The following is a 16,732-nucleotide window of genomic DNA, read 5'->3' as shown; positions in this document are numbered from 1 at the left end:
ATATGATACATATAAATATACTCAGCTGTGTTAAGGAAAGAAATTATTTTTTTATTATTTTTTATTTTAATGTTTGTCTATGCTTTTGATCTATGCCCATATCTTAGGCTTGTTGATGTAAAGTTTACAGGTTGTATTTCTGGTTCAAGGCAATTTGTTGAAAGATAACTATTTTGCTATTATCTTTACAGTATACATCTCTTAGGACATATCAAACTATAGTCTGAGGGCTAAACTGAGGAAAACATTAAATATATTTATCAAGCTAACCTTTACCAGAATCACGTACGCAGTATAGTGTTCAGGGCAAGAAATACAAGCAGAAACTTATGTGGACAGTTGACATCCAAAAAATTAAAAAAATTAAAAGGAGTCTTGAACATGGACCTCTGAACCGTCCCAGTAAAGATAAGGTCTGGATATTTTATTTTCGAAATTTTTTTTGGTGCGTGTTGTCTGCAATTATTTTTTATTAAAAAAAAAGAAAATGTGGACACATTTATTTTTGGACAGTCAAGTGGACATTAAAGCTACCAAAAAATATGAAAACTGAATACAATACACAAATTAGTTTCTTAATGAATAAATAATCCCAAGTTCTGCCTAGTTTTTTTTTCTTTGCGTAGTATTATTGACCAGATAATGCAACTTTGACAAGGTGCATTTTCAGCCCTAAAAATTAACCGTATAGATCAACTCTGCCTCTGCAATATTAGTTGCGAACAAAAATCAGATCCTGATTCCCTTTCAGGTTGTATTGGAAGGCATGCTTTTCCTGAGATTTGTTGACGAGTAAAAGACGTTAACAACTGGGTTTGAACGCATTCGTTTTAGTGCCTACTACATCGCTCTCTGATTGGTCATATTCTTCTTTATGTACCATATCAGTGTTATAGATGTACTAAAGATTACTATAGGATCAAAACGTAAGTGCGATATCGATATCGCCTCTTCGCTCTGTAGCGTTAGTAAAGCCTGCAGCATGACCGTTTGCTCTTTTATAAAAATCTATTTCTATGAAATAATCAATGGCCTTATTACCCTTTAGCAGCCACTTCAACGACGCCTATGATCATCAAAACTATTTGATATCTCCACCATCTTTTTGGGGGGGGTGGGACGCATCACCATGCAGTGTTGAGCGTGGTGCTGCGAGTCGATATTGGTCCCGACGTGCTCCGCAGCACTGTGGTGTTTGTATCATTGTGTTACAGCTCTAAACAGATGCTGGGATGCTTGAGGGACTTTATTCCCTTTAACTCCTACACAGATCTCATTATGATTCAGATGTCAATACTGTTTCTAGATGCACACAAAGTATGCTGCTTTCTGTAGGTATTCCACCCCCTTTGGACATTTTGTAGTTGTTAGAACCGGGAACTGAAATGGATGTAACTGGGAATTTATTTGATGAATAAAAAAAATCGCACGTGATATTCAAGCGTACGGAAAAAATCGGTATAGTTTGCAATAAATAAAAAATTCACGTATTCACTTCACATTGCTGAGGAACACAAGAACCGTTGCACTTTTATTTGTAAAGAATTTTTTTTTCTCCAAGTTTTTTTTTTTCTCACCGGACAATTTACGTTCTTTTCCTGTTCTAGTATTATGGAATCATTTAGGTAGACTTTTAATCACAATTATCTCCATTTTACGCCCATGTTTTATTTCCCACACTCAGGGGTGAGTATTTACGCACACCACAGTAGCAACAGCGACTGTTAATGTACCGTTATATGTAATATATGGCACGTTTGACATGTCCTAATGGTAAATAAGGTTTTCTACATGAATTTATAGAGAAATGAGTTGAGTGATGTTTTTTTTTTTGTGTGCGTTAGACACCAAAACATCGTATTTTAACGATTTTAAGACGAGTGCCGCTTTGCTACTGACGATTAAACCCAGGTGGGTTTCATAACTGCTTTTGGGTTTTCACTGATTTAATGTAAAAAAAAAAAACAGGAAACGTGTTTAGGTAGATGTTTTATCCTGTTGTTTGCTGGTGTGTAAATTAGCCTGATTACTGTGTCAACACTTGTAGCAACACACCCTACATTCCAGATGGTGTGCATTTCTTTGTTTATACAAATTATATTTCGTCAAATTAAGTATTCTACCTCTTATATACAGATGACAAATATATAGACAACAGCTGTAAAACATTCTCCTGCATATACAGCGGAATATAAAGAGTTTTAATGACGTTTGTGTAACTCGAGTGTTTTGCTTTTCATCAGTAACGAATGGACCGAATGAAATGCAAAACACTTTCAAAAAAAACAATAAAATGCTAATTGTTTTGAATATTTTATGCTAAATTGGTGTGTTTTCTCTATGTGTAGACATTCACGCTCCAGGAAATTGTGCTACACTATATTTATACCGAACAGGATCAATAATAAAAAAAGAAATCTAATGAATGTATGTTTTCTGTGACACGGCAGCCGAGCGACTAAACGGCTGTCGTTTAATGGACCGTTGGTTTGAGCTTTGTGTCTCTGAGCTCTTTTCACAGTGGGCGCAGCAGAGCGGGTGGCCCCCGAAGACGCCAGCGTTTCCAGGACTTTTTTTCGAGGCGCTAATCGAGTTCGCCTGTAATTGAACGTTCTACAGGCTGTACGTTTGTCGTGGTTTTCTTGTGGGATCATTGATCCCTCTACTGCACTCTATACCTTTATTCCCTTTCCATGTTAAGTGAAATACGAATTCAAACTGAAGCACGGATGAGTGCAACGGTGTCTACGAACTTGATATGCAACCTTACATTCAGCACAGAGATGTGCTGGCTCTAAAAAGGGTCACAAATAAGTTTCTGCTCTTCTATGCAAACATTGGAAGTAAGCAAACCATTTCAATCAAGCTTGCACACTATTCCAGTCTACTAAATAAGTCGTTAAGCATTATTTGGCTCATTAGCTAAGCAGGTTGAGGATTGTTATTAGGAATACGTTATTGCCAGGCACATTATGTTCTGCGACTTCTTCAAAATTTGTGTTAACACTCGACAACCATTAACTTCTCAGAGCAGCTGACTGAGGATGTGATAATGAAACAAATATATACAATGTAGAGGAAAGCAATAAAATGCTATTGTACATGTTGCATTATTGGAGCTGTGGAGGTTAGAAGAAGATCTGGAAGACGAGTACAACTCGCAGGTGGAACTGGCCCCATGCTGAACGTAAAGCCAAAGCAAAATCTCTAAATTACAGAAAAGACTGACTCGGCAGAAGCGGTGCACCGTTATGCTATGCAGTGTTTTCTTGAACAAATATCTGCCTGGAGAAGTCTTCAGATGTCTTCTAGCCTTATCACAAACGTTACCGAGTGATGTATGCGAACCAGGTACATGTTTGGAAACGTGTGTGGACTGGTGAAGTGCAAATGGAACTATGAAGTCACAATCGCCACAGGTAGGTTTAGACAAAAAATACAAAGAGCGTTTGATGCTTTGGGATTGTGTGGGAAGTGGTGGAACTGGAAATACTGTGCAGTTACTTGGAAAATGAATTTCGGTAAATATGTACAAATTCTGGCAAGAAAACTAAAGCTAAAAGAGACCAGCTTCTACAAGATAACAATGATCCAAAACACACACACACACACTATATGTACAAATGTTTGTGAACATGTGCTCCTTCTACAACATCCCAGTTCACATTTTGTTCCAATTTGCTGTTATAATAAACTTCACTCTACTGGGAAGATGTTCCACTAGATTTTAGAGTGTGCTTGTGGAGATTTGTGCTCATTCACCAACAAGTGTGTTAGTAAACACAGGTACTGATGGAGGTGAGGTGAGAAGACTTGGGATGGGTGTTCATTAGGTTGAGTTCAGAGCTTAATAGCAGGAGCTCTTCCACTGGAGCTGGCTTTTCTTCACAGGGCCATTGGCATGTTTGGGTCTTCTAGTTCAAGTGAAAGTAAAATGTATCTCTATCATATCCATAGACTTATACAGTTGTGTGCCTCCAACAGTTTAGGGAAGAACCACATATTGCTGGAACGTTCAAGTGCTCTGAGACAGAAGCTTTTGGATTTTTATTTTGATGCCCTTTGACCAACATTAAAAATGTATAGGTAGAGTTTAAACATGCTGTGGTCCATGAATATCTAGGGTTAGAAGAGGCTGAAAATATACCTGCACATTCATGCCTGTATCTAATCATGTGCCAGCAGTGCAATGCAAATAATTACCCATATACAGCTCTAGAGCTTCAGGCCATGCTCACATGACAGGTCAGAATGTGGGAAACGGGGATCTCAGAGACTTTTTCAATGCCATGGATGTTGGTGCAACATTTCATGATGATTTCTTGGGAATTCTTGGGGGAAAAAATAATGTGTGTGCAGATGGTCTGCAGACCGAAATAACTGCACTGGAAAAAGACCAAATGATTGTTTTATTCTGATTCAGACTTTTGATGTAATAAAAAATGAAACTTCTATCCGCATAAGGTCGTGTATTGCAGTGCTGCAGTTTAATTGGCTGATCAGATAAATGCATGCATGTGAAGGTGCAGGCGTTTCTGAATAGTGAATGTATATCTCACGTGTAATCAGGGCTCGTGCGGATATGACCATTATCATTACTACACCATTATGGTGATCTCTCACTCGGTCGCGGGATAGAGGGAGGATGTAGAGAGGCAGGGCGCGCGCCCGCACATGCGCGCGCACTCGTACAAAACCTCGGTTGCAGCATCAGCACCAGTGAGGAAGACGAACAGAGAGATGGAGCGATGAGGAAGGCGTACGTGCAATTCCCGTTCAACAAACCGTGATGTGAACGTGAACGTGAACGTGAGGCTCGTGCGCGGTCATGCAGAACAGCACGGTGGATCAGTGCGACACCGGAGCCGCGGAGCGCATCTCCATCGCCGCTTTGTTCTCGCTCATGTGCGCTCTGGGCACCGTGCTTAACCTGTTGGTCATCGGTCTGGTGCTGGGCTTCAGGAAGCTGCGCACGGCGAGCAACGCCTTCATCGCGAACGGCTGTGCGGCAGACCTGCTCGTGTGCGCCTTCTGGATGCCGCGGGAGGCGGCGGCGGCTGCGGCGTCGGTGTCTACGTCTGCGCCGGTGCCCTCTCCGGTCCACGGCGCCCCCCCGCGGGACGCGCTGCTCTTCCTTGGCGCCACCGTGTCGCTCCTGTCGCACTCGCTGATCGCGGTGAACCGCTATGTGCTGATCACGAAGCCGCCCGCCGCATACCACGCGCTCTACCAGCGGCGGCGCGCGCAGGCCATGATTGCCGCGTCTTGGCTCGTCGCGCTCGCGAGCCTCCTGCCGCTGTGGCTCGGGGCGGCGCGTCGCGCGGTGCCCGTGTGCGGACCGGCGCCCGCCGACCCCTGGGCCTCCGGCACGCTCGCGCTCACCATCCTCGGTCAGACCGCGGTCGTGACATACTGCTACTTCAAGATCTTTCGGCGGGTGCAGATCAGCGCCAAGCGCGTCAGCGTGCTCCACTTCCAGCTCGTCAACAACCTGCCGTACTCGTTTCCCAGGAAGGACAAGCGGCTCGGCGTCCACGTGCTGGCCGTGTGTCTGGTGTTCGTAATGACCACCGAGCCCATGCTGTGGACCCTGACCGCCGGCCTCTTCTCCCCGGTACCGGCGGCGCTCCGCACCTGCGCCTGGCTCCTCTTCTGCTCCGTCTTCGTCTCCGACCCGTTCCTGTACACATGGAAGAACGAGGAGTTCCGAAAGGCCTTCAGGTCCGTCCTGAGAGGGGACTTCTGGCGAGGCGCCGCCGTGGCCGCCGCCGAGCCCGTCACCGTCAGCGCCGTTTCTCACGTGTTCCCCAGACAGAACAGCCGCAGGGCCTTTTTAGCTGAGATGAGCTGAGAGCTGACTTTTCTACTACAATGGACCTGGATCATGAGCCAGATCCTGCACATCCATGCAGAGATCATTTGATTACTCTTTTTAAAAGTGCAGTAGATCTTTTCTACTGGAACACATACAAACCTCAATGAGCAGGAAAGGAACACTGGGAAAAAAAAGTGCAGTTGAAGACTTTCACTACATTAAATTTTGCAATGTTTTCTTCATTCAGATTTACTGTTCACACCCAGGGTGTAGTTTCAGGTTTAATCTTATTGGTGACTCAATTCAATTCCTACAGAGGTTATAAAAATGAAATGTATAACTGTAGTGCCTATAAGTCTATCCTTTATGAGCGAACCAGTGGCAAGAGTGGCAAAGAAAAAACATCCTGAGATGGTATGGAGGAAGGAACCTTGAGATGAACCAGACTCTTAAAGGAACCCATGCTCATCTGGTTGGCATTGAAAGTCCATTCATTACAGTTCCATCATTATTATAGAAGTGTATTTTTTTGATGGTTATTAGTTGAACACAAGAAATTCTCTGTGGTGGTTCCATCATCTTTTGGACACCAGTTTACCTTCAAGATAAAATCTAATGCTACTAAAGAAAGCTTGAAAACTCCAGTGACAAACAGTTTTATTCCATTTTCTCCCCTAAAGTGGCTCGAAAGAAAATATCAAATTTGGTATATTGTTGCATGATTTGGTGCACATTGATAAACAATGAACCTCACTAGAACAACAGTAGACCTCCAAAGATGCCCAGGTATTGCGACTGACAAATCGGTTTAGAAAAGAAATTGGACAATCCTTTTTTTTTCCTTTTTTAAGTAAATATTTAATATATTCTTGAAATGTACTATTTGCTTTGCTTCTTTGAAATTTGATGTTTGGGCTTCTTCTAGCTACTGATGTGACCCTATAACTCTAATTATTTTCCTCTAAAGGTTACCCAGGATGCCATAATCCACAACACACACAATGCATCTCACTCATGTCCTGGTAATCCAGGTGGACATTTGTGTGATACACACAAGCTGTGTATAGGACGCTCACGCTCCTGACACACTCGTGAGAGATCGGAAATGAAGTGAGGGCATGTTTTTAATCGTGTTGGAGCACCACCAAAAATATTTTGCAGAGTTTATATTTCTACCTCTTTAATCAGAAACAGGAAGGTGGGTTTTTTTCTTTTTTAATATGAATGTTTTTGCAAAGGATTTTAATGTATTTGGGTGTTTTTTGGGACACCGGCGAAATAACACACAGCTCAAAAACAAATCATGGACATGAATTTGATATCTTGGTGATGCAGAGCTTTAAATCTTGAAATATGTTGGAGTCTGATGTTCCTGTAACCTCAAATCAAATCAATGTGTTTGGAAGGAAGCTAACAGCAAAATACTACAAAATACTACAAAAATACTAAAATATATATATATAAAAAATAATAAAAATATCTAAAATATGTATAATAAAAAAAATTATATATAAAATTTATAAAATATATTTAAAAAAATTTATAATATAATTTTATAAAATAAATTAAAAAAATACTAAAATACAAAATACTAAAAAATACTACAAATTTTGCTAGAAATGTAAATTCTGCGAATTGTTTTTGAAAATGTGCACAATAATCGAAAGACCAAGAATGTCCTGAATGTTATATTGAACCTAAAACGTCACTTTTTTATTTCTATTTATTTTTTTACAGGTTTCTTTGGATGGTTAAGGGTTCATAACATCCCCAATTCTAAATTGAACTGTTTTTTTTTTTAACTGTATAAATGTGCATTTTAACAGGTGTGAATCCTGACGTAAAAATTCTGGAGATCTTTACACATTTGATGATTTGATGAACAATTTAATTGAAACCGACGTGTTATCATAAAGGCAGACGCAGTGTTTGTGAGAAACGCATGCCTTTTGTGGACGTGTCAAGAATAAGCCGGTGTTTTTCATATTGTTTTGTAAGCGCTGTGTTTGCTGAAAGGTTTATGCACCTCTGCTGCTGCTTTTCCCCCCCAAGTGAAACCGCATTTGTATAACGATGTCGAAATAAAATGCTTCTTATGGGGTGTATGTTTATCGCTTCGCCATTCGTGTCCTGAGCCGTTGCCGTGGAAACCTCTGGGAAGCAATATCATAATCTACAGTTTCAGCACAACAGAAGCTTTGAGTAGAAGCGTGGAAATCGGATCAGAGTGTGACGGAGCTTAATAATTCACCTTGGAGAAAACTCAGACTTAATACGTTCTCCTTTTACGCGTATTACATTACACACATATACGCTGTGTTAATAGCATATTTTGCTACGACACAAAGCTAAAGAGCCAGAGAATATTAATATCAATATCTTAAACAAATCGAAAGGTCAAAGTCTGTCACGCTGGAGTTCTGCTATAGAGTACTATTTGGTGAATTCTTAGAGAAAATAAAGAATATACACTATATGGACAAAAGTTTTGGGACACCAGACTTTTAAATTAGCATTAAAGATTCCCTTCACTTGAACTCGGAGACTCAAACCTGTTCCAGCATTGAGCTCTGAAATCAACCCTACTGAACACCTGAATTGGGATGAATTGGAACCCAGGCCTCCTCACTTCACCCATATCAGTACCTGACTTTACTAACACCCATGTGGCCACAAATACACTCCAAAATCTAGTGGAACATCTTTCCAGAAGAGTGGAGGTTATTATAACAGCACATGGAAACTAATGTGGAATTTGATGTTTAAAAAGCATATAACAAAAACTTATGGCCAGGTGTCTACAAACTGTTTCAGTAAACCATATAGTGCATGATGAACTTCTGAATCTTGAAAGCTATTTTCAAAATTGTACATTAATACTAAAGACATCCAAACTATAAAAAAACACAGGGAATTATGTAGTAAACAAAAATATGTTCAACAACCCAGAATATGGTTTATATTATAGATTATCCAAAGTAGCTACATTAAGCTTTGATAATAGCTTGGCAAACTCATGGCATTCTCTCATCAAATTTACGAGGTAGTCCCCTAAAATGGTTTTTAGTTTGCAGGTGTGCCTTGTCATATTGTGACATTTCTTGCCTTCATCAGTCTTCTTGTGCAGAGTAAAAAGTGAGTACAGAGTCAATAGTCCCATTAGTGCTACTACAACTTCTGTATAAATTCATATTATGGCTAAAACATTCAGTTAAGTAAAGAGAAAAGACAGTTCATTATTACTATATAAAAAAAAGAAGGCCAGTGAAGAAAAAAAGTGGTGGAGTGCTGCATCTGATCACCTGCCCTTCACAAATTACCCTAATCCAGTTGAGTGGTTCGGGATAAATTGGACCAGAGAGTGAAGGAAAAGCAGCCAACAAGCATCCAAACACTCCTGGGAAATTCTCAAGATTGTTGGAAAACCATATATATATATATACAGTACAGACCAAAAGTTTGGCCACACCTTCTCATTCAAAGAGTTGTCTTTATTTTCATGACTATGAAAATTGTAGAGTCACACTGAAGGCATCAAGGGCTATTTGACCAAGAATGAGAGTGATGGGGTGCTGCGCCAGATGACCTGGCCTCCACAGTCACCGGACCTGAACCCAATCGAGATGGTTTAGGGGTGAGCTGGACCGCAGAGTGAAGGCAAAAGGGCCAACAAGTGCCAAGCATCTCTCGGGAAACTCCTTCAAGACTGTTGGAAGACCATTTCAGGTGACTACCTCTTGAAGCTCATCAAGAGAATGCCAAGAGTGTGCAAAGCAGTAATCAAAGCAAAAGGTGGCTACTTTGAAGAACCTAGAATATGACATTTTTCAGTTGTTTCACACTTTTTTGTTATGTATATAATTCCATATATAATTCCACATGTGTTAATTCATAGTTTTGATGCCTTCAGTGTGAATCTACAATTTTCATAGTCATGAAAATAAAGAAAACTCTTTGAATGAGAAGGTGTGTCCAAACTTTTGGTCTGTACTGTATATACACACATATAAATAAAACCTCCATATGACTTTGAAGACAAGTTCAAAACTAAGATTAGCTGAGCCTGAATCAAGATTACAATACAAGTAAAGTGTCTATAGTGGTTTATTGAGAATTTGCTGGACAAACTGTGAGCTGCATTTCTATATTCTTATATCCTTATTCTTAATCTTATTATTACTCATGCAAAAATAGTTTGCACAATTAATACAGTTTACTGAATTTTAAATGGATTGAGGATAATGATCTAGAAGGTAGAGAAAAGCATCTAGAATATTTTTTTACAAGCAAAATAGAGAAGTAACTTTACCGCAGTTTAGTGTTCAATGAGAATGTACTGTAAATAAGCCTGAATATACTGTACAACACATTGTGTGGTTGATATTAAGAAGTAAGGGAGATGTAAACCTTTCTTTTTTTATCACACAAGGAGTTTAAACCCAAATTAATTTTTTGGTATGTTTTTGAAGTATGAATTAATAACTGATACAGTTCCAACATCAAAGGCTATCCAATAAAATCTGAAACAGTAAATCGAGGCACTCGAGTGCTGCATCACATGACCTGACCTCCACAATCACATGATCTAAATCCATTTGAGATGTTATGAGGTGAGTTGGACCAAAGAATGAAGGAAAAGCAGCTAAAAAATTGCTCAATACTTTTGGAAACTCAACAAGATTGTTGGAAACCCATTCCAGGTGACTAGACTTAGACTTAGATAGACTTAGATATACTTTATTGAACCTGTGGGGGGGAAATTATTGCAGTACAGCAGCAGCAGGTTTAATAAGCAGTTGTAGGGGAGAAAAAAACAAACAATGTAATTCAATAATTGTAACTTGAATAAATAAATACAAAATTGCAGATGATGCAACATAAAAAACAGAGTGCAAACTGGCAATTTAAAAAGAAAGAAAAGAAGAAATGAAACGTGTCAGTGTATGTATGTGTGTGTGTAAAGCGACAGTGAATAATTGGATATGTATATAAGTTATTTTTATCATATGTATATATTTACATAGAGGCGAGTCATTGTACAGTGCAATGGCAAATGGTAGGAATGATTTACTGAACTGTTCTTTGTGACAGTGAAACTGAATCAGTCTGTTGGAGAATGAACTCTGCTGCCTCTCTATGAGATCATCTAGTGGGTGGAATGGATTTTCCATGATTGACAGGAGTTTGTTCAGTGACCTGTTGTCCCTCACTGTCTCCAATCTGTGCAGTTTGTGTCCGATATGTATTCAGCTTTGCGGATGATTTTATTGATTTTGCCTGCATTCCTGGCACTGATGCTGCTCCCCCAGCAGACCACAGCACTATAAAGGGCACATGCCCCAACAGACTGATAAAAACATTTCTATCATCCTGCTGCACACATTGAAGGATCTGAGCTTCCTTAAGAAATAAAGTTTGCTCAACCCCTTCTTATACACAGCGTCAGTGTTGGTCCTCCATTCCAATCTGCTGTTTAAGTGAACACCCAAATACTTGCAGTCCACAATCGCAACCTTCTCACCAATGGTGGTAATCAGTTTAATAATAGTTTTACCCTTCCTAAAGTCCAATGCCATCTTCTCGGTTCCAAGTTCAGGAGCACATAGTTCCTGGTGCACCACTTCACTGCAGAGTCATCAGAGAACTTCTGCAGGTGGCAGGAATCAGAGTTGTATTGGAAATCTGAGTGTAAACATGAATGGAGAGAGGACAGACACCTGAGGTGCTCCTGTGTTACTGTCCACAACATCAGACAAGGAATTCCCCAATCTGGGGCCTATCAAACAGATAGTCAGATATTCAGGACACAATAGATGTGCTGACACCTATCATGAGCAGTTTCTCACTCATTAGAAATGGCTGTATTGTATTAAAGGTACTGGAGAAATAAAATAAAACATGATCCCCACAATACCACTACATCTATCCAAGAAAAAGTGAGCATGAGGCTGGTAGGGAAATTGTAATGGGTCCAGGAAGGTTTAACCAATAGTCCTAGATGTGCCAAAACTAGGTGCTCCAACACCTTCATGACCTGTGACATCAGTCAATTAGCCTTCTTAGGTTCTACACAGGATGTTTCCTGTATTTTTTTCCTGCATCAGACTCAGGTTGAAGATGTTGACCACCACATAAGGCTGACTGAAAGAAGAGTTTGCAAAGCTGTCATCAAAACAAAAGTATAAACGGTAAAAAAAATTATAAAACTTGGTTAATACAAGTTATACACAATCTGGGAATGCTCTTTTTAGGAAAGCGTGTATGCAACCTTAACAAAGATAAATCTAAAAAGTTAAAATCTAATATAATCTGACATTCAGTGCCACCCAGATGTGCATGGGTTTCCTTTGGAAGCCGGTTCCTTTAAAGGTTTCTTACTCATACCATCTCAGGGAGTTTTTTTCTTGCCACTGTCTCCACTGGCTCGCTTATTAGGGACAAACTTTTCCAAAACAATGTAGGCTTTATAAAACGCTCATGAAACTTTCTTCATGTGAAAAAACCAATGGCCAAGACAAATGCAGAAATAATAAAAAAAAGAAAATAAACAATTACGCCTTGACAAAATATCACTATATCTTAATTCAGTTCAGAACCTGGCTTTTATTTGACCTTTGGCGACATCTTTGCAAAGAAACTCTCATCTGGTTGCACTGTCCATTTTTTTCTTCATCAGTATACACACAGTGTAATGAAATGGATGAAATCTTGCACCTTAGATTTGAACAAATTCTTCTATGCCTGATTAAAAATGTAGATACAGTATGCAATAGTGTGTAAAGTAACCGCTTTATCCCTCCAGCCATCCAAAATATACAAAAGCTTCCTGTTTTGATTTCAGCATTATTGTGTGTTTGGCTTTTTCCATTTGCTGGGCTTCTGGTTTCTCTTCAACGCTGGATTTCTGGGAAATTCTCTAGTCTCTAGTCAAAGCACTTACCTACTGAACGATTCACATGATAATAAACCAAGTACCAATTAAAAGATTAACTAAATTAAGATGGTTAATCTGAAGCTGATTGGCAAGCAAAAGTAGTAAATTTAATCCATTTTGGGGGGAAAAAAAGAGGTCATTTTAAAAGAATAAACAGCAGAGGGAGCTGCACTTTATAGTCCCCCAGGGGGAAAAAGGGAAAAGTCCAGCATGAAGTTGCCAGAGTAGAAGCTTCCTGTCCTCAGGCTATTTTTGTACACATCACCCTGCACGTTCAAGACCTGCTTTTGAGCAGTGTTCACACTCATTTCAAATTCAAGACTTTTTCAAGGCTACTTGAACTTTAACTTTGTTCAGCACCCAGATTCTTATAAATTCTACAATAAAAATGATTCATAACGAATATAACAGCAAAGCCAAAAAAGAAACATCATGAATAGATTTGCATAATCTTACACAGAAACTGTGTGTCACGATTATGGATGCTACCCAGCAGCCACTGCGCTTCCATGTCTGGGTCCCATGTCACTAATCACTCGCACCTGCTCCTTGTCAGCTTGATTAGAACTTGTATATGGCCTCAACCTTCACAACACTTATTGTCTCACATTTATTCTCTAAGGCTGTTGTGATTCTAGTGCCACAGTTCCAGTTTTGTTCTTTGGCTTTTTGTTTGAGTTTTTTTATTGAAATGTATTTTTCCACTTTATTATATAATATCTGCACTTGCGTCATAATTCCTCATTATTCCATGACAGAACCTGAAACCCATTAACAGATGCAGCTGAAATTTATTTGCAGCCCAGGAAGCCCGGATGAACTTCGGGCTTTGGAGCACCATGGTAAGAGAGGTCTGTAGCGATACTCCCAGAACCTGCCGTTAATTGAGTTTTTACAGAGGGGAAACGGAGGATGTCCCTCTGCCCCCCTGCCCTGTTGAAGAAGTCTTGCTGCCCCCCCCTGCTTTACTGAGGACATTACTGTTCTCCCTGCAATGGACATCATTTCCTCCTGCTTAATAAAGGACGTAGTTGTTCCTTCCTGTTCTGCGGAAGACAGCTCAATTTATCCATGTGTGTGTCTTTGATCAGTTCTATTTAAGTCATTTCTTGATTTAACGGGTCCGGTGGTATCAAGGAGGAGGGCTTAATGACCTGAATCATTTAAGAGTGAATAACACTGATTATCTCATCATTGCACCATCATATTAGGCAACAGATGGACACTTTATCCTCAAGGTTTGTGCTAGAGTCAGGAAAAATTGGAAAGTGTAAGAATGTTAGCGAGTTTGACGAGAGCCAAATTGTGAAGTCTAGACGACTGGGTCAGGGCATCTCTAAAACTGCAGCTCTTGTGGGATGTTCCTGGTTTTCAGTGGCCAGTATCTATCAAAAGTGGTCCGACAATATTAGGCAGGTGGTCATAATGTTGTGGACATAGTTATGCCTGGTCTGTGTATATAGTACAATTTACAATACACACTTCAACATAAACTAATAGTAAATATTTAATTATTGATTAATTTGAATACTGATAACCCGATTTGCTGCTGTTAAAGTAAGGAGATGACTCCTTAGTACTTGGGTGCTGAAGTGTAAAGACCTGCAGTCACCTGTATATCGTCCTGATGAACATCTGACCTTCAAAATTCAGTACACAGTAAGGTATTCATTATTTTGCACTTTGAGCACGAGTGTAAACTTTCATCTTTAAGATCAGTTTGTCTGGGTTTAGCTTGAACTGCAGCATGCACATTGTTCTTACTACCTGGATTATTAATATAATAAGATACAGGGTTTAGAGTCCATGTCAAGTGTGGTATTTTCTTATCACCAGAAAACCAAGACAAAACAAACTTATGTAGTTCCTAATCATTAACTCCATTACACAGTTAAAATAAAGTAGTGAAAAAACATTAAATGATCAATATATGTAAGTTAAAAAGATAAATTAATATAGATTTTTTTAAAAAATCAAATGTTGCATGTATTTCAAAAACAAGGTTTTTATTGTACTTTTTAGCTGTTATGTTTGACTAAACGTTTGTATGTATTTGTGTGTGTTGTGGCTTTATCTACCCAAAAGAAATACCCTGTTCATGAAACTTCCACATCACTACCTTTTACAATAGAGAAAATGTATTAACAAAGGCTTGAATAAAAAAAAGAAGACCGTGCCATTTCTGGGGAAAAACATAACAAAGCTTTCTGTATTGATTGTAGGAGTATATTGTTTTTGGCTCTCTTTCCTTTTTTTCAAGTTTTGGTTTCTCTTCAACTGTGGATTTCTGGGAAATCCTCCAATCAGTCTTCAATCTCCTGGACTGAAAGGCTTTTTTTACATTGTATGTTGCAGACAGGAGCTGTGAATTGTGATTTAGCAAATATAACAAGTTAAGATGATCTAACATACTTTTGAAAAGTAGCTCCTTTAAAAAGGTTGGCAGAGAGGAAAATTCCTGCCCTCAATAATTTTTGTATTTATTGTTTAATCAAATGATGTGGTGTGCTTTTGATTTTAAAATTCTACAAATACAAGTATGTAACCATGTGGTCATGCAAGTTCCTTTAACAAACGCTTTATAGTTAAAGAAAAAACAAATGTCTTAAATATTTAATTTTAAAAAATCTTGCTGCAATAAAGACAAACAGCAATTCAAAAATTTTCATGGAATAAAGTTATACTTTATGTATTTTGCATAATCCCTCACAAAAGCTTTGTAGACTTGTGGAATGTGTGTTATATTATTGTACAACTTGAGCAAATGACCAAGATATATTTAAAAATAAGCAAAATGCATGGTAAAAGTATATATCATGCATCATCATTCATTATAGAACAGACTGTTGTGTTGAATATCGCAGTGTTAAGTCAAGGGGCGGTTTGATTTCGTTTCTCATATGGTGTATCGTGATATTTCGGGGTAATATTCATCAAAATCTCCTCTTAAACACTAGGTGGCAGCAGCAGAAACGGCAGTATTCAGAACATGAACTTTGCAACTCAGAATCTAACTGCCCTTAATTTAACTGCCCTACAACCTTACATCATGCTGACTTTATTATTCTCAATATAGATGAGTGTACAATGTATTTTCTCTTAGATTGAATACCAATTGTATCGTCTATATCGATACCAGTATTTTTCTGGCCATTGTTTTTTAAGGCCATCATTATGAAACATTTTTTTTCGATTTATTTGTAAAAAGTGGGCAAACAATTTACAAAATCTAATCCATCACACAGGCTACAATGAATTTTCCTGATGGGACACCTCGTATTGAGCCTGTTTCCTGTTCTTTGAATCTTACTTTGATAAAAAAAGTTTCTCAAAAGGTACAAAATGACGCAGAGTACGTATATATTCCGGGATATACCCCAAATATACTGTATGACTGAGTGACAGAATGCTGTACGATAAACAGAGGCACAGAGGAAGAGGACATTCATAAAAAGTCTTTACTCACCTACACTCATTTGTTGAAATAAATCCAATGTGAGACTCCATTATAGGTCAAGTCAAGGTCATTTATTCTTGTCATTCCAGCCATATACAGTAGAGTGAACAGTGAAACCAAACAACGTTCCCCCAGGGACCAAGGTGCTACAGACAAAATTAGGACAAAACCAACTAGGACACTATGTATTTGACATTTAGCGCAAAAACGGCATAAGACAGTGAGACGGTGGACACAGAGACACTGGAGCACTGACCAGTACAGAATATGCGACGAAAGAATTTCACTCTGCTGTAAAGTATGTGACAAGTTAAAAAAAAAGCACCCATCAGTGCTGCAGTGTGGGCAGGTGGTTAAGGCACTGGACTATGGATCCTAAGGTCTTGAGTTAAAATTCCAACCAAATACCACACCAAAGTGCCACACACCTGGGCCCCTGAGCAAGGCCCTTAGCCCCCATAGCTGCTCAGTTGTGTGAATGAGATAACGGTGTCTGCGAAATGGCAGAAATGTAACCAGAAATTAA

The 16,732-nt window shown here is 39.1% G+C and overlaps 1 protein-coding gene across 1 annotated transcript; it reads left to right on the top strand.

The window, feature by feature from the left end:
- The first annotated feature begins 4,696 nt into the window (after positions 1-4,696).
- gpr88 (G protein-coupled receptor 88) lies at positions 4,697-7,918 on the top strand. Its single transcript, XM_046857553.1, has one exon. The coding sequence runs from the start codon at positions 4,829-4,831 to the stop codon at positions 5,849-5,851; it is 1,023 nt and encodes a 340-aa protein (XP_046713509.1). The 5' UTR covers positions 4,697-4,828; the 3' UTR covers positions 5,852-7,918.
- The last annotated feature ends 8,814 nt before the right edge of the window (positions 7,919-16,732 follow it).

Source organism: Silurus meridionalis, chromosome 9, assembly GCF_014805685.1.
Source record: "Silurus meridionalis isolate SWU-2019-XX chromosome 9, ASM1480568v1, whole genome shotgun sequence".
Classification (NCBI taxonomy): domain Eukaryota; kingdom Metazoa; phylum Chordata; class Actinopteri; order Siluriformes; family Siluridae; genus Silurus; species Silurus meridionalis.
Note: the sequence above shows the minus strand (reverse complement) of the source record. Positions and strands in the feature narration are given on the sequence as shown.